This window comes from Oreochromis niloticus, linkage group LG17 (assembly GCF_001858045.2).
Source record: "Oreochromis niloticus isolate F11D_XX linkage group LG17, O_niloticus_UMD_NMBU, whole genome shotgun sequence".
Lineage (NCBI taxonomy): Eukaryota > Metazoa > Chordata > Actinopteri > Cichliformes > Cichlidae > Oreochromis > Oreochromis niloticus.
This window is the reverse complement of record NC_031981.2, coordinates 9,883,312-9,910,137: the sequence shown is the minus strand read 5'-3', so window position 1 is coordinate 9,910,137 and position 26,826 is coordinate 9,883,312. Positions and strand designations below refer to the sequence as shown.

At 38.9% G+C, this 26,826-nt stretch overlaps 1 protein-coding gene across 7 annotated transcripts in view; it reads right to left on the bottom strand.

Moving 5' to 3' along the window:
• Positions 1 to 16,183, bottom strand: part of LOC100691627 (protein tyrosine phosphatase non-receptor type 12) — a 54,636-nt gene extending 38,453 nt beyond the window's left edge. For 4 of the 7 annotated variants that reach the window (XM_005451692.4, XM_005451693.4, XM_025899924.1 and 1 more), the window contains exon 1: positions 15,569 to 16,182. In XM_005451692.4, the coding sequence (XP_005451749.1) occupies positions 15,569 to 15,670 (102 nt within the window). In that variant the 5' untranslated portion in view covers positions 15,671 to 16,182. Of the gene's footprint in view, positions 1 to 12,700; positions 12,767 to 15,568 lie in introns of those variants that run through there. The other 3 variants (XM_019346751.2, XM_005451691.4, XM_019346753.2) reach the window with 3 other exon arrangements.
• Between the last annotated feature and the right edge of the window lie 10,643 nt (positions 16,184 to 26,826).

Here is a 26,826-nt window from a genome sequence, read left to right as displayed (position 1 = left end):
TGACTGAATCACATGTGCTCAGACACATTTCTTCACAATGACTTGGCCTAAAGTGGCTTAAAGATGCCAGGGCAGTTAGTGGGATGAGAAGCAGACCGAGGAAGTATAAATATTAGGAAAAAATGATTTTAAAAAAATGCCAACAGAGATCATGACAGAGATGGAAAGAGTGCTTTAGATGTAGTTGTTAGTGGATCTAACCTACTTTCTGTCTCCTGGCTGAACAAGTCAGCATCAATGTACTTCCCTGGTACACTGAATAATTCACACACATACATAGAGGCAAGCACATTCTGTTTCTTCAACTCTTCTTCAGCTGATTGGCAGAAAATAAGCTCTTCCTGCTGCAGCACTGGGGAGAAGGTTTTTGAATGTGTGTGGCCAGGAAGTGCGGTTATTGAGCGCTACTGGCAGAGAGGCAGCACTGACGGTCACCTTCCATGCAGACACACATACACACACGCCAAAATAGGTCACTCCTCACAATGTTCTCAGAAAAATCCATCTCCCGCGCTGCGAGCATGCGGGGAAAAGATGCACTGCTACAGCATGGAGACTAAAAGGGTCTGTGTGAGTTTGTTGCTGTGCTTGCCTCACTCAGACAATTCAATCAGCCTGATCTGTGCGCTCTCTGCCTTTCTTTCACTGTGGCATTAATGTCCCCGATCAGTAAAAGGCTGCATAAGTGCAAAGTCATATTCAGTTATAAAGAAAGATGTGGCTAAGACAAAGCAGTAACAGCAGAAATATTAAAGGAACAGCTTGACATTTTGTGAAAATATACTGTCTCCGTCTCACTGACTTTCTTACCGGGAAGATCATTACTAAGCTAATGGCTTTAGCTGAAGCTGAAAGCCAACCCCTCATATAAAACAGCATGTTGATGTTTTATATTCAAGCTTTTCTTTGAATTTAAAAAAAATGAATAGAAAACACTTAGTGAGTTTTGCTCCAACTTTTTTTTCATGTTAATAATAATAATACTAACAATCAAAAATATGGCAAGCTGTTACATCAACGTAAAACTGAGCCACATAAGACTTATGTTATCAAGAAAAAGTAGTCTGACAGGTTTTTAAACTTATTTAGAAGAAATGTTTTCTTAATGCTAAGCTACAGATGGTGTAAAAAGACAGACACAGCCAGCGTGACTTCGACAATTAGCTTGTGGAGTCCCATGGAGTGTCAACATTAGGGTCATCACAAAGCTAAACAAATGGTTTTGTTCTTTTTAAATGGAAAAAATTAAGGGGCATTTTAAAAATAAAATTTAGAAAAATTTAAATATGACAAATAATTTAGCTTGGTAGTACAAAAAGACAAACGAGTCTGAAGTAGTCCAATGCTTCTAATGGCTTGGCTCCATATTTGTGATGCTAATCATATGGTTTTCATGCAGGCCGCCACGGTTTCTGTCTAGTTTTAGCAGACTTTTCTGGGCTTTAATCAGGGGATTTAGACACAAACAATTACATTATCTTGTTAACACTGCATTAATAAAAAAGTAACAGTAATTATAATGTTTGCTACTCAGCTCCAATGTGAACATTATCAATCATTATTAGCTACAGCCGCTAGCTGCTACCTTAATGACAACTTAACAAAAAGGCTAATGTGGCTATCAGGTAGTTGTTAATTGTTAAATGGCTAGTTAATGGCTAGTTAATTTCACTGTTGTTGAGATAGGACCTTTACTGGCTTCTCAAAATATCTCATATTGAGATGTTTAGTGTTGAAAATGACAACTTCAGCTGGAAGTGAGGGGAGGGGCTGCCTATCTGCAGTGTTACTATGTCTTGTGCATCTACTGTGGGAGGCAAAGACGGCACTGTTGACACAGTTACAAATGAGTGTCTAATCTGTTATTAATTTGTTAGTATTGATGAGTTTTGATTTTTTTTTTTTTTTTTTTTTTTTAAACAATCCTTGTCAAGATAAGCATTTTTGCCGTTGCCATTTTGAAACCATACGTGATGACGAATGGCTGAGAAACTGCAAGCTCACTGTCTGATTCGTGACTGACAAGTCATTAGCCAACAAGCATACTCTGGATAACCCCCCTTATTCCTTGAGTGACTATAATTTACACAGTGCCCATTATGTTGTATTCAGCATTACTTAAAATTAGTGAACGAGCGCATCAAGTAATCAGCAGATTTTTCCAAGCACAGGAGTCACCATTAAAAGGATGGCTTCAGTGCTGGTTTCACTTTCCAGACCCAGAACCTATTTCTGTTTGTTATGCTGCTATGAGATGAGCTCATTTCAGAACTGCAACAATCAAATTATTAACTGTGTGGTTGATCAGATAAAACAATTTCTTCATTTCAAATGCAAAAACATCAATTATTCCCTGGTTTCATCGTCTTAAAATTGACAATATACAGCTTTTATGCAGATTATCTTTTGGTTTAAAAAGCTCAAACGGGCTTATTCAACCACCACCTTTATCTCAGAGAAACTATCTATTGGTATTTTTTAACATTTTATACTCTAGGCAATTCATAGAGGAAAATAAGTAGATTAAAACAATATTTCAAAAGCAAAAATACCAGTTGTCACCATTTCCCATATTAATAATGGGGAATGGCAGCAAAAACCGCATCACCTAACTATTCAACTGCTACTTAAAACTAAATGCAGTGGTCCCTCACTATAACCCGGTTCACCTTTTGCGGCCTTGCTGTTTCGCAGATTTTTTTGTGCAATTTTATGTTTTGTTTTGGGGGTTTTTTGGTTTTTTTAGACCATTGTCAATCAATCTCGTGCCGTGTCTCCTGTACAGTACAGAATGCATTCAGCTTGTCAAATTTACATAAATCTTCTATCGCTAGCAGTGTGACTCTGAGGTGCTATTATTGTATGTTTGCAAGTTTTCTCCCCAATAAACACAATGTCGATGAAACGTTTTGCACTGTCAAAGGCACCTGTGGGTGCCTTTGGTTTGATTCTATATTTTTGATTCTTATTTTCTACGAAGGTTTGAACTTTGAGGGTGTTTAAACAAGAGAGAAAAGTGTGACAATGTTCATCCCTGTCTGAGAAAAGTGTATAAAGTGTGTAGTGAGGGGTTTTACACCCTATAAACATCTATAATAATTGTAAAAAATATCATTAGTTGTATAGTTAAACAGAGCTTATAAATCATGCTCATTAACAGAGGAAATAACATCAAACCACACCCTGAGCACTGGAATGAGTCAGGGGTTCGGACCTCAATGTCAAAGATCTCAACAAAGATAACGTCAACCAACTTAGCATGAGAAACCAAGTTCAACATACACGCTCATATGCACTGTGCACTCGTTTACACTTTAAGGCAACTGGCCAATATAGGTCAGTGGAGCACTGACAGAATCAGTGCATAAACAATCAGACAATGAAAAACAGTGGTGCGACAAGAGTGACTTTTAGGGACACAAAGCAGAATGATTTTTTTCTGTAGCCATCAGGCCTTCCTTTTTTCCTGTCACTTTCATTTTCAGTTCTAATGTATCTGGCTGAATAAGTGGGGTATACCATGCTTTGCAATTCAAAGGTCCATCATGACGATGCACAAGCATCATGTAATGTAAAAGTAATCTCAAGTAAATATTTTGTAACTCTATATGCAATTTTAACTTGTATATGCAGTTAAAATGATTGAAATGGACTACGGGAAGCACCTGTGCTGAACTGAGCACACATTTAAAACCGCTATTACTCCTGAGTGCCCACTTCCTTTGGGACCGCGAATGCCACCCATGCATGTACAGTACAGAGTACATTGTAGACAGACATGCACCAAAACCTACTCACACTTCTTCCTCCAATTTAATGAGTCACCGTGTTAGTGGCTTTGTGATGTCAAAAGTCAAAACAAAAGTGGCCAAACAAAATAAAAGCAGAAGCGGAAGGAAAAGAGACTGGAATACAGTTGGACAACCCAATGAAGGAAGTGGAAAATTAAATAGTCTAAAGACAACTTTTGAATGTAGAAAGATTTCCTGTAATAGTGTTTAGATGTTTAGCTGGTTCATGCACATTTTAATGGCACAAAAAACAAAAAAAACAAACAAAAAAAACCCTGGGAAACAAACCTTCAATAAATATGTAATTAAAGGAAAAACATAGCAGAATGACCTGGTTAAATTACAACTTTCAGCTCTTGGTTAAGTGTATTCAAAATGAACACTTAAGGGCCTCCTCAGCTCATATTCTGTCCTGAACAGGCTCTTTTAGCTCCTCCATCCTTTCTTCTTATTGGCTGCCCCTCACAAACAAGATTTGAACAGCAGGTGGGTGGGGTTTTTGTGCTCACAGCCACAGTTTTGTGCCTGACATATATGACCATATTAGGGTCTGAAGCTGAGTGAGAGTGAACTTAATTATCACAGCATGACCTCTCCTCTGCCTTTGCTCTATTCCATTTCTCTAAAAGTAATTGAAATTTAACCCAATTCTTAAGCTTATTAGATAATAAAAAATTAAAAGAAAAAAAACAACAACACAGCATTGCCAAGGAAGGTGATACTGAAATAATTCACACCAAAAAGCAATGAGATCAGGTACAACACAACTGCATGCACTCATAAATGGTTAGCATTTACCGGTATCGTCTTGTTGGTAATTTCCCACCCTGGATCAAAGCTTACAGCAGGACGCAGATGTGAACAGACCTCATAATCCCAATCATCTGGGACAGGGGCTCATTGTGTGTTTCGTGTGCGATTGGTGCCTATGTGCACGTATTAATCAGCTCCCTACTCAGATACTGTATTCACTCTCTATATTAAAGGTCAAGCTGCTGACCAAATCTGCACTTTGCTGTGCGATTCTGTGGATTAATATGACATTTTGGATATGATATTAATAATGATAATGAAATGCGGGATTATTTTCTTCCATAATACACTATACATCAGCAGGGCAGAAGCAGGATAAGTGTGAGTGCAGGTAAATGAATGTGGGTGAGGTGCTATGAACGATATGACTCGTCCCCATTTCCTTTCACGTTAGTCACACATTGCACACCCAGGTCATCATTTCCTGAATGTTTCACTGTGTGGGTCACTTATCTTGATTAATTAAGATGTTCTGGGTTATTGGTGGGTCAGCTAGCTTTTATCCTTACATACCACACACACACCCCAACTACGAAGCAAAAATATTGCATTACATCTTCTGAGAAACACCTGGCTTAGAGGCAAAAGGCTCTTTTTTGGGTTAAGCGACGGGAAAGGGCGGTTGAGAACGAAGGAGGCTTGTGACACTACAAGAAATTGGGAAGTCTTGTTTCTCGTTGTAATAACACGAGGCGGGCTGATGGTGATTGCCACACAGACAAAAACAGCAGCAGACCCCTGCTGTGTAACCCCCCTGGACCCATTCGCACAAACAGGCTTATAAAAGTTAATTTACAGCAGCCATTAGAAAACTTCTTACCAAAAAAGTGCAAAGAAGTCATTATAAATGTGTTAATTACTTTTTTTAAAAATTGTTAAATGTTTACTTAAATATTTGAGATTTTTGTGACATTCTCTCCAAGTAACTTTTAATTATCGACTATTTGTTGATTAAAAATAAACACCAGTGTGCAACTTCTGTTTCTGTTCTGTTGCCTGTTGGGGAAGTTGTGAATTTGCAGTATCCAGTTGTGGACTTAAAATATTATGCATGTTCTGTCATTTGGTGCTGTGCTATATTTATTATGTTTACAGCTCAGTTGCTCCAGTGGCATTTTATTTATATTCAAGTTAAAATAGCAAAGCTGTAACACTATGAGCGACGCGGGACAGTTGGGTTAGCGACGGCTCACTGACAGAAGAGGAAGATCTTGGAGGAGAATTTGCATGACTGATGCTCAAGCCCAAGTAATCACTCGCTTGTATTTCTAATGCAAGAGTAATGAATGATTGTTTCAGTATTAACATTAAGATTGTAAAATTTAAAAAATAATCAGCTTCCTTAATTTTTGACTTCTCCAAACTTAAGATTTACAGTGTACATGCACTCTGTGGATTAAAAGAAAATTGCCTTGGCTTTATGCAGGTGAAATTAAAATTTATGAGATTCTGTGACACCCATACTCTGTAATTGCAATTGCAATATACAAGTGCAGAAAGTTCTGAATGAAGCAGACTGTATCAAGAAGGCTACTTGTGTCATAGTTAGACTGGGGATGTCAACAGCCCTCAGCCTGTTCAGAGAAAGTATTAAAGAGGCACTTGAAAACTAAACTACTATCTTAGAAAAACTAGCAATCGAGCTCAACCAGAGGCAGAGAGTAAGTGTACTGGATTGTGTAAGCATATCTATAAGGTAATGAAGTCAGGTTATCAGTTAATGGTGAGACGACATTGGCAAAAAATGCCTTCTGACAAAATAATAATCAAAGCAAAAAACAGACCACATGTCAGATAACAAAGAAGCTCTTTTACGCAAGTTTAAGAAACCACTGCTAAACAGCCGTCGTAAACAACAGCATCAGAAAGTAGCACCTGATAAGATAAACCAGTTCTATCACTCATTCTTTTCTGCTTTAAATGGTAGAAACATCATTTAAAATTCTCTGTACCTGCATGATGGAGCCCAGCATACTCTACATTGAACCGGCAGTAGACTGGTACAAAATGGAGACTGCTTAATGACCTCACTCCCAAAAGTTCTCCAGGAGAAAAAAAATTATTTTGGTATTCAACAAATTTAAAAAAAAAAAAAAAAAAAAAAAAAAAAAAAGGAAGAAAAGCACTTTATCACACAGGGTTGAGTAGGCAACCCACATGCCATAAAGTTGAGGCCTGGGTTTGATTCTCCCCCATAGCTATTTACTGCACGTCTGCCCCCAGGGCTTTCTCCCAGATTTCCTGTCTTCTCTACATCATCTGATCAAACATAAAAGCTACAAATAACCCCCCAAAATGTATATATAAACATTTAAAATATTGACACCAGCCCTAAACCTTGGGTTAAGACCACAGATGACATAAAAGATGGACATAGACACTGCAATGTCGCCTGCTAGTGTTTCCACCACCACCAATGATCACTTTCTAGAAGCCAGATGTTACCTTAAATGGATAAAATGGAGGGAGTGCTAATTTATCAGCTAATACTAGTTAGCTTGGTGCATTCATACACAATCCAGGTGCAACACAGAGACACGCATATTGACTAAATAGTGCTACGTAACAGACTATTAAAATGCCTGAATTTCACTCAATAAAACTAAAGCAAATTTCTTGGATGTTCTGTACCACACAACAACCCATAATAATGAGATACTCCATTAAAAATGCGTCGAAAGGCTCCAACAAAACACACTTAGTGAAACGTTTAATGTCTAATAGTTGTGGATGAGGTCTTGCAGACTCTGAGCAGGACACCTGGCAATCAGCATAGCCATACTCCTAACACAATTATCCAGGTGGATTAGCTTTAAAAAATTAGTTTAAAAAAAAATCCACCCCACTTGGATATTGGATACAGTTGGATATTTTATTAATGGGGGAGTCTGTGGAGACTGAATAAGTGTTGCCAGTCTCAGGATGGCACCTTAAGGAAACTGAGTTTCTGCCACTTTCACCGAGGTAACCCCTTGGTTAAGGCTGATGGGTCATTTTTTGTTAACATTTATATAACTTATCAGGCCAGTGTGTTCTCTTTCGGTCTCAAAAAGAAGTCACACTGTGCAAATCCCTGCTGAAGCATTTGTGTGTTTGTGTGTGGGGGTTATACATAAGCAAAAAAGGCTTTCAGATTCTGCACTTAATATGCGAACACACACAAACAGACATATACACACTTCACATAAGGGAAAGCCCCCTGGTGACACTGGAAATTGTTGCCACACACAATCATAAACCCACACAAACACACACGCATTGTCACATCTCCTTTTTTTTCATCTCCTTGCTGAGCGTTTAATGTCTGTGGCCTGATGAGCACTATAGAGAAGCATGTGTGTTTGCACTTTTTCACTTTCTTTGATGTGCTCCTTCAGAGTAATCTGCTTGCAGGAAAGAAAACACACAGAGAGAGGCTGAACTCCAATTTCTAAACCCCGTCTAGACTACAAAATTAAGTCCAGTGTTCCCAAAACAGGTACATGTGTTTTTATGAGAGTGTATTTAGAAATAATATCACGCGAACCCAGTCCATAACTCACACTTCAACTTTTTCCTTGTACTGAGTGGAGACTGTAACAGACTTCCAGTAGTGTAAGAAGCTCTGGTTTGATTCTGCACAACTGATGTCTGACAGCATTTGGAGATGCACTGTTACAGAGGAAAGCTCTGCAAAAATCCATGCATACGACCCCATGAGGCATTTGGATCGAACTGTTCACTAAATGTTTTATCAGGCTGCATGGTGGCCCAGTGCCCTGTAACACAGAGGTCACAAGCTAAAACCCCTGCAGCTTCTTTGTCAATCAACCTGCCTTGAGCTAAACTCTATAGTCTATAATCAGACTTCCTCACCAAGTGTAGTCAAAGTGCAACTGTTGTCTGTACAGAGGTCGTGTAATGGGTAAATGCGCTTGAAAAAAAAAAAATGCTACTGACTGCAAAACCCATTCAAATGTCTTCCTTTCCCTTTAAGCCCAAATGAAAAATACTTTCAATTAGAAGTTTTGATTGGCCGATTAAATAGGAAGTAAAGTGGAGGCACTACTTTAAATAGGATCCTTCCTCTGCCCACAGGAAGTTACATATAAAAACTAAATCGTCTCCAGGAAACCAGTGAGAGCTTGCCATGTAGAAGTTGAGCTCATTTCACAACGCCAGATTTGTGAGTCAGTGATGCAACTTTAGTCACAGCATTATTTATGACACAGCTATTTCCAGGTAAGGGACTGTGATTATTACAATCTAAGGATCAAGTCATAGCAGCAAAACAGAACCGATCTGATTTTAAATGTGAATACTAAAACATTGACCCTGTCAAGGGAGCTGTCATGGTGTAAAAGAAAATATAAATAAATAATTCCAGAAAAGATAAGCAGGTGCTCTTCAATTAGAGCTGGGCGATATAAGATTTTTTCATATCACGATATGTTTTTTTCATTTCAGGCGATAACGATATATATCACGATATAAGCCAAATAACTATATTTGTAAGATTTAAATGTGCCGTTGCTCACAAGTAAATAATCAGCAGCTTGTTTTGATTTAAATATTTATTTCCCATAATAAGTTCAACAGGGCAGATGTACTTAAAGAACATGAGACTTCAGTTTCAGATAAATAAAGGCAAATATTGCAAACTACACAAAAGGCAGCCGCTAAAGCGTTTAAGTTTCAAAATAGAACAAACAAAACAGACTACAAAATTGTCAATTCCACTTAGAAACAAAATATTAATTCTAAAAATAAATCTTAGGTCGTTTTACAGAAGAACAGACAAAATTGACTAACTTTTGTCAATATCAAATAAACTGAGAACTAAAAGGAAATTCTCAATCTCTCCTTGTTGTATAGCTTAACTATTACCTCAATTAGCTGCTTGAATCCTTCATTTTCGACCGTGTTTATTGGTAGCATGTCTTTAGCAAGACGGTAGGCTATGGCATTCATTATGTCGCTATGTCTCTTAGCTTTTTTGTCATATGGTAAGACCCTAGAGAAAGCCGACTCAATTGACTGTTGTTGCTTCGCAGGGATTCTCCTGGTTGTTTTCGATGACGAATTAGCGCTTTTAGTCTACGGAACTTCTCTGGCCCTTCCTTTCGACAATCTCTCCGGCATTGGAACCGTCATCTGTGTTCTCTTCGGTAACCTGGTCACCCAAGCTCTCGGTTTGTTTTTCTCTAGCGGGCAAACTCATTTTCTCCATTAACCGGCCGGCACGGCGGCTGGCTCCTTCCCGAACAAATACACATGTACAGCTTGGCACTTGTGCTGTACGTAACAAGTCACGTGATGTGACGCTGCGGCTGTGATTGGTTCGGCTATGCGCTACTTAAGTTGGATTGGCTGTTCTTTTTCTTTTTAAGACAGGAAGAGAGAGAGATGAGGTCTATCGCAATAGTTTCATTTTTCTATCGAGAAAAAGTTATTTCGCAATACATATCGTTATCGTTCTATCGCCCAGCTCTATCTTCAATTCACTTTTAGTTCAACAGATGAGCAGCTTGCTAACATTGTGTGATATTAAGCCTTGAGTTAAAGCAAGACCACAGCAAGTCTGTGATCTTCTCCAGCCTACTCAGGCAAAACATTTTGTCATATTTTTAACATATATGCAACATATTCGTTGCAATAATTTGTTAATTTTAAGGTACAAGGTGCTGGGTAATGTTGTATATTCTTGCCAAACATAAATTGTATAAAGAAGATGGTAGTAGCTGATGGGTCTGAAAAGTGAAAGCAATGCAGAACTGTTTTTGAATAGTCAGCAGAGGGAGATCTGCTCGTTTCAAAAATACTTCCAAAATTACAGATGTTTATGGGAAAGTGGTCCATGGCTTCCTTGCTTTGTGACCTCTGAGCTGTAAGCACTTTCCTGATGACTTTATGGGCTTAATCTAAAGTTCTGGGTCATACTGACTAAAACACGAGGCACCATCATGGGACTTCACTAACCAATGGGTAACATTATTTTAATCTTTTATTTACAGTCTATGTCGTCAGCGTGTGAATGGGTTGTGAAATTAAGTTAGACATGTTAAAGGGATTTTTTTTCCAGTTCCTTTTAAAAGCCTTTTCTGCATTGTAGTTAAAATGATTTTTTTTCCTGGGAAAATCCAAATTACTGCTTCCCACACAGAAACTTTACTTAGGTACACTACGCAATAATACCTGCCCAAATAAATCTGAATACTCATTTTGGCATTTTACATTTTGCAATCTGTATGAGAGAACTATGCCACTCCATGATCACTTTACAAGTGGAAAATCCCTGCTTTCTTATTTTGAAAGGTCACAGCTAACCAGCTAGGCTCACTTATGATCGTGCTGATCAATACTGATCGCCGGACTCCCCAGAGACATGCGCCCGTGGCTGAACGTACCCATTCACCCATCTTTGACTGTAGCTGGCAACTGCAGTCCCTGTTGCTCTGAAGATCAGGTCTGGTCTATAACTCTAAGGAGAACGTGTAGCAGGTGGAAAACGACTTTGTGTTCCCAAACAGAGCTCACAAGAACTGCCAGTTTCAGTCGAAAAGGGTGGAGCTGAAGAGAACCTATGAGCTGCTGCAGGGAGCTTTTAAAAATATTTAGTCATTTATATGACACAAAAGGTTTGTAAGTTAAAGTACATGTAGAGAACCACCATATAAATAATGTTATTTATATATATATATATATATATATATATATATATTGTTTTTTAATTTAGAGTTGTGAATCATGCAAAGCTTTTTAAGTAGAGCCCAAGAAAAAAACATATTGAGCTGCAAATGATGAGAACAGGTCAACTTCAACAAGGCTTTTCAGAAAGTTGTACAGAGAAACTTTAAATCATAATTTATGCCCACATAAAGCCTATACTATAAAAATAAATCAATTTAAATATGTTTCTCTTTTTTTAAGTAAACTTGATGGTTCATCTTAATTCCTCCCCTTCGTGTCTGGTTGACCAGGCTATTAAAAAAGTAAATAAATAAATAAATCTGGCTCTCTTACATAAGCACTAATAGCTGGTTTGAAAAGTCGTGGGTTGAGAGAAACAGCTGATAACCCCCCTTTTTGTGAAACAATTACAATTGCCATTGTTGCATCTGCACAGATGGTCCAAATAAAAGCACATATTTGACCTTTTTTGCATTTGTACTTTTTGGATTAAGTCACCATTACAAAGCAAGAGTGGTTACAGTAAAAATGTATCTACCTTTTACTCATGACATTGCTTAACCTTAAAATGGACCAATCATGCTCATTACCACCTCCATATTTTTTTTTTTCCTTGGGCTCTAGTAGAGTAGCTTTCCATGACTCAAAAAACCTAAAAAAAAAAAAAAAAAAAAACCTTGTTTATCCTATACTTGGTCTCAGCTTATTAACTGGCTCCTCTCCCTTTCAGCCAACAGTCTTCTGATTGGGTACCTCAGCAAACAGATGGTTTGAACACCAGATAGGTGGAGCCTCTGTGCTACTTCTTTGACATCATACAAAGCCAAAAGTAGGGTATTCATCATTGCAATAGTTTATATATGACAGATGGAAGGTGAATCGCTTCAGAGCTGACATAAAATGCTCAAGAGCTCAGTCATATTTACAAATAATGTAGGTCCTTGGAGCAAACATTCAATTCTCAGTGTACATCTTTAACCTCCACTTCATAAGTATACAGACATACATCCCATGTAATCTGCCTCTATAAGGCGGTCACTGAAACAGCTCACTGTAAAGTTTTCTAATAAGGTCAAACATGGCAAGATACCCCACGATAGTTTCCAATTAGCGTCCCAGGTGGAAGAAAAACCTGAAGCTTCCCCACTGCATCAAACAGCAAAACAACTACTGAAGAAAACGTATAATCTCTGACTCTTTGGCCCACCAGAGCCTGTAATTATGTCAATAAAACACATTCTATATATAAACAACAATAGGCAGTTAAAGTGGGTGTTATGTCAGGGTGTTCTGGTGACTCACTTCATAGAGAAGCACACCCCATGTGCTTGTGGTATTGCGAGCTTGACTCCAGCAATTGAAAGCCTCACACAAGACTTGAAATCAACGCTACAGACTAGCAGCAACTGGCTAAGACATTTACTTACATGTTTGCTGCGGCTTGTGAGCGTCAACAATGCTTCGTACACTGGCACACAACCCACCTGTGCTCAATCAGGACAAATTTTCTTGACTGCAAGCTGGTGTGTTCGCTAAATAATTTAGCTGAATCTCAACATTCACAAGCTGCTGCCAGCTGTGAAGAAAATTTAGCTTGAAGCCCAATTTTCATAAGCCTCATTCAGTAACTTTGCATGTACAAAAATAACCCCGATTACCATGACTAATTGATTTAATGGAAGCACTTGAATGCCCCAGCGATTAAGTTTATATGAGCTGAATGATTGTCAAGGGACTGTCTAGAGACGTGCGATAGCCTAAGGCTAACAGGAAATATATTGTATTTCATGCCAATGAAGTTCATTTGAAAGGAAACCACAGACATCACACAAATAATCAAGAGTTAAAGACTGACAACCAGTCAGTAGTGTCCTACAACTTCTGAAAAACACCACATTTAATAGCCTAAAAACGCTTGGTGGGTGTTTTGCTGGAAAAACTGATGGGAAGAAACACTTTCAGCTTTAAAAGCTTTAAAATTGTTCTCCTCCTGTACAACGTGTGGTTGTTGTAGGCAGTTTGACAAGGCGTGGACGTGTGTAACCTATGAATGACAAGTATAGTGGTGCTAAAAGAAGAACCTGCATTTAACCAGTTGAGTCTACAAACAGAATTTAAGGGCGAGAGAAAACGGGCAGGCAATAAAATCACAAACATATGGACACTGTACTTAGTCTACTGCGTAAAAATTCATCTAAAGAGGGCATGCATGGTGAAATTAATCTTCTGTAAATAAGCCAAAAGCAGACTAGTTCCAGCTCCGTAACGCTCGTCCACCAAGCACTTCCTTAATGCCTCTCACATAGCTGAGAACTCAATTTTTTTTTTGCCGAACATCTCCCAGCTCCTTGTTTTCTGCAACTCTCACTCAAAGGACAAGATAGAAGGCTAAGTCATGAGCACAAAATTAGACACAGATTCGCTTATTACAGAAACTGTTATGTACTTAATCTGAACGAGAGAGAGAGGCCTCGATCCAAAGTGTGCCAAAGAGTTGCATTTTTAAAGCCAGGACAAAATGTTATGAAATGGGCCAAGAAAGAATGTTGCAAGCTCCAGCAAGCAGCTTGCATGAAGTAGGGAAGTGAGGAGAGTCTGTGTGTGGGGGGAAAAGTTAACCATTCTGGTGCTGAGGAGCTTAATTCCCACATAATCAAACTGCAACATGATTAACATGAAACTAAGCTGGACGATAAGGCTGCTCATGAAGGAAAGTCTAAACCTGTTAAACCGTAAACTTGCTGTAAATTAAGATAGTAAATCAATTTCCACCGGAACATTTCTAAACATATCTAAATTAAAGTGGGCTCAATGACAGAAATGTTTTTATAGGAGTGACATTCCTGTTGTGGCATTTTAAACCATTTCACAAGCCTTGGTCCTATTTTGAGTCCAGACTTTCAACACAGTGACATCCAGTTATGTAGTGAAGGCAAACTAATGACTGCGGGTCAGCAGTCACCGCAAAATATGTAATCAAAATTACTTCAACAGCAAGCATCTCTAATCTCAAAAGATCCTCTCCACATGTAAGAAAGTTACCAGATTAAAAGTAATGCTGTTGTAAGGTTTAGTTTAAATCAGGGATGTCAAACTCATTTTAACATTGTGGGCCAGATACAGCCCACTTTGACCTAACTACATGTTTGTACCCGAGAGAGCTTAATAGATGGAGAAAAAAAAACTGCATGATAGAAAAATAATTTTTTGTAGTAAATGAAAGAAGTCTGTCAGCATGACTCTTAAATAGTAAGACAAAAACCTGTAAAATGGCATGCTACAATTAGGTGTATCCATTGCACACATAAATGACCTAAAAATAAACAAATATAACAACCATAAATTTCTATAATAGACAAAAAACTGGAACCTTTCAAGCATTTAATTTTTAAAATCTTTGCCGTAGCTTGAATCGCCATGTGGGTGCCTTTATAAGTAAAGATAAAGCTGTAAAACATTTGAAAATACTGTTAAAAGTCCAAAATTTATACCCTCAATCATGTCTTCCAAACTTTGGAGTAGGTTCTGATTGGCGTCTTTGCTTGGCCTCCAAGTCTTAGGTTTGACAACCCTTGTTTAAATGGTCATTTTTTATATGGGTCCAGTGTTTGGGGAGCTTTTTGTAATTTGCTTCCGTTAAATTGGAAATGTAAATACAAGTTTGCAAGTGGCCAAATTTATGAATGACCACAATAGATACCTGCTAAAACTTCTACTAAAATTGAAGTCATTTTATAAATAGCTGACAGTTTTGTTTTTTGTTTTGTTTTTTTATTACTGGAACACAGGGAAAACCACAGGAAATAAAGCATGCAATCAAGCTTAGGTTTGTGGATATTTACTGCTTATGAGGACAATGAATCACTGCACTGTGTCTCAATCAAGCATATAGCCACAATAAAAGATATACCTACAAGCTGCTCCAGCAACGTCATTAAAAAAATAAATAAATAACCAAGAGCTAGAGAGACAAGAATATATCGCGTCTTTGTCATTTGCCCTTTTTTTTAAATTTTAAAGAAACAGGAATCGGTTGTATTTCTGTGGCATGGGAGACAATGCTAGGCCGCCATGTAAAGCCTGGAAATGGGAGGAAAAAGGAAGAGGGCAGTGTGGCCGCCCCTGCCTCACCTCCTGGGGGATACACAGAGAACCAGGAGACGGGGAGGGGGCTGGGTGTGATATGAAGGGTCAGTATGGAGGAAAAGGTGGAGGTTATAAAGGGAAGAGGGTACATGTGAGACAGATATAGGATACAAGAGGCTAGGTAGAGGCGCCTGTTAATTTTGACCCACCATAAAGTCGCTGCCGAAGTTATCCTCTCCCCTCTCATCGTTCCCCTCGCTCATGGCCTTCACCCCCTGGATAAACTTTCTCAGGATGCCGGCTTGGTCCATTCCTTCAATCTTCTTGTTGCCTTTTCCTTTAAAAAAAAAATCTCCCAAACTGGCAGGGGGGTAGGGGAAATGTTACAAAAAAATAAAACAAAAACGGACACAGGGAAAGAGGGAAGAAGGAAGGGAGGGGAATAAATAAAAATAAATAAGCTTCACGGGTCCTCCCAGAGAGTCATCGTCCGCTCACAACAACACCTTTTTTTTTTTTTATTATCGCCCCATGTTGTTTCTCCCTTTCCTTCTTTCTTCTGGACTGTTTTCACAACGACAGCGGTTAGTCCCAGAGAAAAGCAGCAGCGGCCGGGTTTTCTGCCCCGTAAAGAACTTCACAACCGCGGCGGTGCACAAACTGTAAACACTTGGCTATGCGAGAAAAGAAAAATAAAGGAAAAAAGACAAGAGCCTAGGTCTGGCCAGCCTATGTACCCCTCCCTGTCTACCTCGGTTGCCACATTCACACACTGCTGCTCGTTATTCGCTACTGGGGAACATCCGGACTGGGTAAAGCCAAGGAACAATTAGGCCCGCCCCTTCCAGGATATACTTATATCTGATTGACTAACGCTGACCAGGAATTAAAATCCAAGTGGCTAAACTGGGTGTCGCTCTACCAAGTAGCGTGTTCTCATTGGATAGAATGTGTGCCTGTCGTTTTGACGCTAATCGTCATTGGTGAGATAAATTACGATCCAAAACCGTAACGTTTAAATAAACGGCGTTACTGTTTTGCTGTAATTTTTTATCGATACTTAAAAAATTATTTGTTTTTATTCGATGATATGCTGCTTCACATAAAAAAATGTTTTTTCTTACAGTCTGACAACTAAATTATATATATCTAAATAGGTCATCCGTATGATTACATTTCATTGGGAAAACAAACTTATTTATATCTTCGTGAACGATATAGTCCTACCCTAGTGTAAATTTTACATAATTTCATTTGTCTAAAACTTTAGTAACCAAATTATTTCTCAATCCTACAGTGGTATTGTAGTACTTCGCACTTTACGAGTATAGGTATATATTGCAATTCACTGCGTGTCAGCGCTACTTAACAAATACTAATTTAATGGGAACTGTTTATCAAAATGTACAGATACACCTTTCTAGATCTGTGCTGGTAATTTGAATTACTATAACCTTCTCTATAACCTGCTCTCAGAAAATACCACTCACTGAATATTTTCTCTCTTTTAGGCCATTCTCCATAAACTCCATTTGAAAATCTCAGTAGATCATCAGTTTCTGAAATACTCAAACCAGCTCATGTGACACCAGTAACAATTCAGAGTCACTCGAATCAAACTTCCTCCCAATTCTAATGCTCAGTTTGAACTTTTGTAGGTCGTCTTGACTATGTCTATATGACTATGTCATGCATTAAGTTGATGCCAAATGAGTGGCTAATTAGATATTTGTTTTATAACAGGTGTACCTAATAAAGTGGAGGTGAGTGTGTATATATTCGTGCATTTCTGTTTCTTCACATCGGTGGAAAAACATTGCTGGATGTTTTTTTAATTTTTCACTTTCTTAAATCAGTGATCACATTCATTTTTAGAAAAATAGAGTATATCAGTAAACGTTTGCATACATTTGCATACATGTATTGAAATCTCTTGGCTTTCAATATCTAACTATCCGTGGTCTAAAATCAGAGAGAATAACTATAACAAATAATCCTAAAACTCAAATAAATAACCCTGCCATGAAGCCATAGGATGGATGGATGGAGAGATAGAGAGATAGAGATGGATGGATGGATGGATGGATGGAGAGATAGAGAGATAGAGATGGATGGATGGATAGATAGATAGATAGATAGATAGATAGATAGATAGATAGATAGACAGATAGATAGATAGATAGCTAGAAAGAAGCAACAAACAGCCAAGAGATTAATGGGTCAGATATATAATCTGGATTAAAATGTGACAGAAATAGAGACAAAGAAACGTATCATGTATCACGCACATATTTAATTCTCCAGTGTGACTCAGTGTGTGTGTGTTTAGGTGATGTGTTTTGTCACATACTCACTTTTGCAGTGATAATGCTGATCTTAATTTTGTTGTAAGTTTTGTTTCAAAGACAATAAAGGCCTTCTAATTCTAATTAGGCATGCAGACAGTGTAAAATTGTCACTATTGTGGTAGCAAAAGCAATAGTAGTTATTAGTACTATAGCAGAAAATGTATTAGCATTGAAAGTACATGGTATACAGCAGAAGATTGGCATTATGTATGTGTTATGTAATAATGCTAAGAGGTTCTAATTTGAGCATCCAGTTCATTTAAATTTGATGTAACTGACAAACTGAGGAGAAAGTGCGAGTGACAAAGACGGAGAAAAAAAGAGAGGAACCAAATTGGTATTCAGGATAAAGCTGTCTGGGGACGAGAACTCAATAGACACTTATGCACGACGAACTGTCTTCCAATAAACACAGAGGGGAATCAAGTCACTTTGTTTTCCTTTAGTTCTAGCTCTGACAACAAACAAACCCATCTATTCAGCTAGAGTAAGAGGGAGAAGGAGAGGGGACGCTGTCACCGAGCCAACAAGCCTTTCCTCACACAAACTGCTTTTTGTTGCTCTTGTCTTTAAACGTATTTGCTTGTTATCCCAGTAAATATTCACTGTTTTCTTTGCTGTCCCAGTTTCATGTCCTTCTCTCTTTCCTACATTTTCTCTCTCGTTGTTTAATTTTATTTCTGAGCTGACTCAAACTTTCTTGCCCTTAGCTGTGCACTGAATGGAATCTATAGTTTAGTTGTTACTGTATATAAGAGATGCATTATCTACTAATCCAATAACTGAATTCTGAACATTTTTGGGGGATTAAAGAGCCTAAGAAAGTTATTCAGCCAAAAACAACAACAACAACAACAGCAAAAGACCCCAACATATGCTGAAACAAAGAAATATTTAGTATTTTGGTATGTATAAAATATATATTTTTTTTAATTTAAGAATTTGATTTATCTTGTATTGACACTGAATGATTAACTGACTGGTCATGTAAGCTCTGATGTGCAGTATCGTGAGTCTTTGCTGTTGTCATCTCAACCATCAATTATCTTCTCATTGCTGTACAGTTGCAAAAACCTGCAGTGCAATTGTTGGTGTTTTTATGGCAACAGATGTATGTTTTCAAAGTCATTAAAGTCTTTTAAAACTTTATATTATGAGCAGAAATTATTTGAATCCATTCACTGCAGCCAGGGTCATTAGTCTTAGTTGACTGAATATTGAAAATTGGAAAGAATACTGTTTAGGAACATGTTATTATTAATGTCATACTTTTACTAATAATACTCATATTACTGGCTCAGACACACTAAAAATAGGACGGCAACTTCCTTGTAACTAGGAAAAATTAATGGTTTCCCAGTGTCTGCATGGCTGAATCTTTTTGCATACAGTCACTAATTGCAAGTGGTCGCGGCGACCGACTGCTCACACAGAGCTTGGGCATCCAACACCGTCAACTTCTGGCCGACCACTTTCAATCACAAGGCAGTTGCACAGGTTGCCTGGTGGGAGGCAACCTGTCTCCAAACAATTCTGCCGATACTTGGACTGACTGCAATTACTCTCATACACACTGGTGAGGGTTAACTATATAAATGAAGACAGATTGCCAACATGTTACAGTCAAGCTAAGTCAGTTTGCACTTTTCAGTGCAACTTGTCTACGATGCACCTCTTTGACTCAGCTGGTCAGGTTGCTAACTGGTTGTACTCTGGTTATATTCCTATATAAAAGCATTTTGGAGTTAAATTACCGCCCTGCACCGACTACATCAGAGTTTGTGGAAGAATTTGTGTTACAAATCTGTTAGGTTCTCTCTGGACTCTGAATGTAAGTAGTTATTGTTAATTTCTGTGTATGTAGATGGCAACAGTTTTCCCAGTTTTTCCCAGTTAACTGCTGTAATATCACAAACAGATTGCATAATTGCCACCTTGATCCCATTTAATTATAAATTATTGCAGACCGACTCCAGCTTTTCACCATCTTAACCCAACAAGGTTTCTTTAAAGACAGCACCTGACCCCGCCTTCGAAAAGACTACTTCGAAGACAATAAGACTGCAAGTTACCACAACTGGTGTCCAACCGCTGCTTTCCCTTATGTTACTGTAGCATATGGTAGCTTTGTCTTTCTTTATAAAAAGTTCTTACTCATTATTATGTGTACAATCCTGGGCACAGCTCCTCAGTTCAACTTTAGCTTGTTTCCCTCTAAGACCACTTCCTTTAACCCACGTTTCTTCTGATTGGCTGCCCCTCTCAAGCACAAGGTGTGAATACAGGTGGATGGGAAGCAGGAAAGGCATACTGTGTCAGTTTTAAGGTACGTAAATAATGATTTCAAGCTGATTCTGTTTCTTTGTGAGTCTGTAAAAAAGGATGTAATTGTGTAGCTGGATTATTCTGTTTCCTCCCAGCACAGTTCATTAGAAACAGGTCAAGCAGACTGAGGAGATAAACACACATCAAAGAGCACTTTGGTCTACTGTACTCTGTGTGTGCATGCGCATGTGCATAACTTCTCTTATGGCTGTATGATGAGGAATATTTTAGGAAAGAGCTTGTGGCCTTCTCTCTTTTCTCAGCACTGGCTCTGGTTGCACTGCATCTGACCCTGACCTCTGATCTCCATGCAGAGAAGATGGGAGTCAAAATTTCACAAGAGGAGGAGAGAGGGGGGAGGATCAGTTACACATGATATTTTTATGACCCTTTTTCCTTCCTTTACCAATTTCCTCTGCCAGTGCATCACCACTCTCTTTACCCCTCCTTCTCCACAGATACGTCTACGGCTCTCAAACATATACACCCCCCCCCCCCCCCCTTTTTTTTTCTCACTGACTCTTCATTTCCAGTCCTTCCTCGTTCTATACTCACTCTCTTCTTTTTTCCTTCCTCCCTCTCTTTGTGGAATGTACTGTTCAGAAGCAGCTGAGTGGAGGAATGTTGCTGTAACAAGCCCATACAACAACCCCAAGGTAGGGAGGCGCCTCACACACACACACACACACACACACACACACACACACACACACACACGCAGTCATGTATTTACACCTTCATTTTCTGCATATCACATACTTGCCTGCAGTAGAAGAAAAGCATTAAGACACACAGTTGCGGGCGTGATAGGATGACTGTGACAGTATCTAGTCTGGACACACACATGCACACAGAAAAAGGCGTAGCGAGAGAGAGACAGAGAAAACGTGAGCCTGCCTGTTGGAGTAAGGTGAAAATGTCTGCCCTCCGGGTAGAGGAATGACTCAGTGGCATGTTACAAAACTACACCATGCCCCCTTCTGTTATGTGCTTCGAAAACACTGGTATACACACGGTAGCATGCAGATGCTTCCCTGCATGTGACATTAATATCATGCTCTGCGACATGATCTGCCCCATGATCACAGTGTCACAGCCAAAAGACATGAGGCGTTACTAAAGAGCATGAAAACAATGCCAACCATAAGCCATAAGGCCTTCACAGCCAGGATATCTCAGCTTAATTGAATACCCATAAATCAAAGCATCAAGCCCCAGCAGCAGCAGCAGCAGCATCAAAATATCTAATGAGGAAATCTCTCCCGGGTGAGTAATGTTGGGGACCCACAGAGCTAGTGTCATAGTCTTTTGGTTGTAACGCTTCATTCTTGTTCTCTTATTTCACGTCCCTCCTGCGTTTTCTCATTCTCTGCGTGTCATTGCTGTCTGTGAGTTTATTCCTGCTCCCTCTTTTGCTTCGGTTCCTGCTTTTATTTTGACGGTTAGTTCCTTGTGTAGTTTTCTGTATTTTTAGTTCCCTCCATTGTTCTTTTTGGTCTCGACTTCGTTCACCCGGGCCTTACTGCCTCTCTTCGTGTTGTGTGTCTTTAGTCTTTAGTCGAGCAACCAGGCGTGTGCCCTCGAGCACCCCTCCAGTTTTGTTCCAGGGTTGGGCCTGGGCAGAATAAAGTCGTCCTTTGATCTCCTCTGCATCAGGATTTACTGAGAGTTAAGAAAGTTGAGAACTTCTGCTATGCAGAGGAGATCAAACTGACATGGGTGGATGACATAACAAGAGCATTATAACCTGAAACAGCCAGACGTCATTGTCTTTCAGTTCCTCATAAACTGGTCATCTGTTCCTGCAGTCATGAGGGGCTGGCTAGTTCTGGTTCTTGGCTTTGCCTCTGAACAGGAGAAATACAGTGAAGGGAATCTTCAAGCACAAAAAAACTATTGTCGTGAGCCCATGTACAGTGCTTCTGGCATTAACAGAGATATTAATGTCACACTGTGAGAGAAGCGCCACTATACTTTTTATTTCCTTGATGAAGGGTTTCCAGCTGAAGCCTGAGGTCTATGAGAAATATGAAAGTAAAGAGTTTAGACAAATGGAGGGGATCCACATGAGCAAACCGCTGCCATCCAACAGCCAGATCAAAGCAGGTTAGAAGAAGGGGGGTGGACCCCAGTTAGCATCTTGGTATTAAAGATTTACTCAAATGGTTGCTTTTTAAATCTCCCTCTTGTTCCTTTATCATTTCTGTGTCTCCATGCATTTCTTATGTTCTTGTTGTTGTTTTGTTTTTTGTCCGTCTTCCTTTTGGTTTTATGACACTTGAGTCTATCACAAATGAAATATGAAATATGAATATGAAATAGCAAGGCCACACTAAAAGGGTTCAAAGTTCTTTGAGATCATGCTGAGGGAAACTGAAGTGTTTTACAATGTATCCAATTGTTATGGAGACATTTCAGTCATTACACACCCCCCCCCAAATGTGACACATTAATGACATCAGCGAAAACAAAAGTCACCATAATTTCAGTCATAGTCAGAATAATATGAAACAGGGTCAGTGAACCTGGAACCAAGGATGTAAGTGACATGTGTGTTAGTGTGTGCAAAGTGGACATAGCAGTGTGGTGGGTGATGTGGCACTGCTCAGCACTTGTGTGTATATATAAATGTGTTCTTGAACGCAGTGACACCCTTAGCATAGGTCCTCCCTCAGCAGATTCCAGCCAGCCTGTCTCTGTCTCTACCAAAGACGGACACACAACCACACGCACATACACTGCATTGACTACCATGAATTTCACTACTATGTCTATGGTTATGATCTCTGCTTTGCTAAACTTACCTCAATGATAAACTCTCCAACACCTTCCCTCACTTCAAGCTAATTGTTCATACCAAAACTTTAATTGTTTTGATGGGGATTTGCTTTTTGTCCACAAAAGAGAGGCAAGTGTGACATTGCAAACAGAGTATGTCCTCAGAGCATAAGTAATACACACACACACACACACTGGCAGGCAGCCAGACAGTGGTGGTTGGACGCTCTGTCAGATTTAGACATGTAATTACTGTCCTGACTCTTGAGAGCTGTGTATTTGTGTGTGTAAGTGTTTGCTTCTCAGTCTGTGTGAACGGACCTATTTCAACGCACTATATAAGTTTTACATGAAGCACATTTGTGGCAGTGACAGACCTGTATAGTTTCCTTGCTTGCATCTTCACACAGACTGACACCGCTGAATACTTTCAGTAACACAAGAATGATCAGACAGGAAAACACTGAAAACAAAAATGAGATTCAAGCATGAAATCATAAATGTGTATTTTTTGAGCATTTTGTTTTCAAATTCAGCACTGAAAAACCCACTAAAGTGGCTTCAAAATACACTTGAAAATCAATTTTAATTACTGGAAGGTGATTTCTGTTGTCCACTGGCGCCATCAAGTGGGCAACACGAGCAAGCTGCAAGTCACATGTTGCTTGGTGCTTTAAGTAGTGATGAAGAAAAGATCAAGGCACATAAATAAAGTTTGTCAAGCGTCCTCATCCCTTTGTGCAGAGGTTATTTTCTGGGTAATTTGTTAACTGCACTGTCTGTTATGTATGACAAATTGTAGAAATTTTAGTAACAAGTTGAATTGTTTCATATAGAGCTATAAAGACAGAAAGAAAATCCTAACAATCAGATGACCACGATAACATGACACGATAGCATGTGGTGGCATGTGCGACCCTAAAATGATCTCTTGCCACCCCTAGTGCCACCCTAGTTTTTCATATGACAATGACAATGAAAATGGTGTTTATTAAAAAAAGATAGCATTAACACTTTGAGCCCAGCTACAGTTAAAACTGAATATATTGCCCCTCGCCCCCCCAGTTAACAAATGGTTCAGCCCATAGCGCCGACCGGCTTCACTTCTTGTTTTCAGTAGCAACCGATATTGTGCCAGAGCACATTTTGAATCAACACCATGGGCATTTCAGATTTCACACAGGTGGTTGGTTGTTACACTCTGCAAATGGACAGGCCACACTCCAAATCACAAGCTGACATAGCAACAAGCTGCAGCCACTCTCTATTTCAGCTCGTGTTGAACGTTCAGACTTCAAAGTATACACTAGTTGTTAAATTTTAATGACAGGCTACTAAATCCAGAGTTATGATAATATATAGTGGAGGTACGTAAAAACGACACGAGAGCTCATCACATTATACTCCAACTTTAATCTCAGGTTCACATAACTGAACTCACAAGGTGGGGCAAACACCTCCTACAACCCAAAAACATTACCTTCACTTACCTTCTCGCTGGGTGTGAGTGGAGTCCCCTGGTGGTCACATCCCCCCCTCCCTCCAACTGGGTCTCTTACTAGTCCAGGACCCTGAAAAGACTTCACTGTAACATGAGCGACACCAGGTGACTAAAATTGGCAAACATTGTAGACAAAATTAAGAAGAGAGATGGAGATAGTGTGGTTTGCAATATACGGCACTGACATGTCAAAAGCTTCATCCGTGAAACCTGGAACTGTTTGTTCCAACACAGAGCTGGATCACTTCCACAAAGTGCCTGAGATAAAGTACTCTCAAGTTAAGCACTCCAAACCAAAGAGTTCGAATCTGCGGAGAATACCAGTTGTATTTGTATCATTCTTAGAAAGAGCAGAGGAGTGGACTCCAATTCCAAATTCATTGCAGGACAAGAATCCCAGAATGGGCAAAGCAAAGAAGAAAATACTGTGAATATTATACATAATAAAATGCATTATCTTAATCGTTCTGAGATTTGACTCATTTTATGTGTCTGACAATATCCACCATGTATCACCCCCTTAGCTACATTACATGAATGAATAAGCCATCTCACAAATTTACTCCTCATTTCACAAAGCTTGATCATACGGGCAAAAACTAGTCCATCACCAAATGTTCAACTCATGCACAGAAAACACTGTTGCACTGACATATTAAGCTTAAAATAAATGTTGAATGAGTTGTGAAGTGGAGTGTGTAACAACTTACTTGAAGTCAAGGAGTGCAGCCAAACACCCTGGTCAAACACAGAAAGATAAAAGATCTGCAAAAAATATCTGGTTGTACCGAGGTTCTTGCTTTCTTGTCTGTGACCACAGAAATTTTTTTCCTGATAAATTTACAGACTCATCAGTACTCTTTTGCACTATATGGCTACCATTTTGGAAATCATGGTTCTAATTATAGTCAAGAATGAAGATATAGTAGGGTTACTGTGTAACTGACAAATTGCCCATAGGTGTGAATGTTGTCTTATAAGTAGCTGGGACAGGCTCCATGTCTTTAAAACATAAAGGTTTTCCGAAGCAGTTGGCGAAACACCTATTATGGCATGATCTTCCCCTGCTCCTTACAGTTAAGCTTGACCGTTGTTCCTGTTGACCTGCTTTTATTGCTTGGAGTAAGCTCGTCTATTATCTTTGTGCTGTGCTAAAGTATGATATAAAACTAACAAATTGATGGTCAAATATAAACATAATTTCTAATATAATTCCTGTTAAACAACCACCTAACAAACAGCATTTTCCTCGAGTTCTTAGGGATGTAATAAAATATTCAACGACCATCCAAGCTACTGGATATATAATAAGAATAAAGCTGAAAAATCAGCAGGAGAAATGAAAAAAACTCCACAACGACATGTTTCATGTTTCTTTTAATGGATATGAAAAAAACCCCTTCTACATGTACTTCAGTAAGGTCGAAGTGTTAACATATTTAAAGTGTAAAACTTTGGAATATACATGTAAATAATTTAAATAAATAAAATTCTGGACAACATTAACTCCTACTGAGTACTTAAGAGCTCAACTTTCACTACACAGACTTTAAAAAACAAGTGTAAATACGCAAGATTTAAGAAGTGAGACATAAATTAAGGGCAAACAGCGAGGCTATAACAAAGGCCTCACTTGTATTTTTTTTCAGTTTTTTTCTTCTTGTGCTTCGATTCACTCACTTTAACTTCAAGTACAAAATAATAAACTTACTAGGAAAAAATGTTTTTGGAGGTTCAGAGCATTTTGTGTGAATTCAAATGGATCAAAGATTCATTTCTGTCCCTCGAATCCTGAGTATCACTGTTTTTGTTCCATGGCTATGTTAAATAATAAGACACTCAAGCTGAGGGACACACACGCACGCACGCACGCACGCACACACACACACACACACACACACACACACACACACACACACACACACTGAATTGCTACCTGAAATAGGTGTCACGGTTCTGGGTCCGTTGGACCCAGTATTTTGAGTTTATTATGTTTTGGTTTATATTTTGAATGATGGATTACTCTTTGTTTCTCTGGTACTTTGTGTTTCAGTTATCTTGGTGTTTTGGATTGTTTTTCTCATCTCTTGTTGTGATTATGATGATGATTGTTATTAGAGTTTCATGTTTTAGGAATTATGGTTTCATGAATTGTTTGAGTTTTATGTGTTATATTCTGCCTCTCAGTCTGCGTCCTTGTTTAGTGGTTTATGGTTTCCTGTTTTGTTTTGAAGGAGTGTGCCTCATGTTAGTGTGTGCAGCTTTGTTCCCCCTGTCTCGTCAGCCCTGATTTCTCCCAGCTGTGTCTCCCTTCTGTTGTCCATTCCCTGATTACTTCCCTGTGTATATTAGCCCTGTGTTTGCCCCCGCTCAGTGTCGCGTCGTACCATTCAGACTATGCCTGTGTGTTTCTGTGTCAGTGTTTCAGTATTCAGTGTTTCGGTATTCAGTATTTCAGTAATTCAGTACCTTTGCTCAGTTTATGTTTTGTTTTCGTGCCAGCAATAAAGCTGAG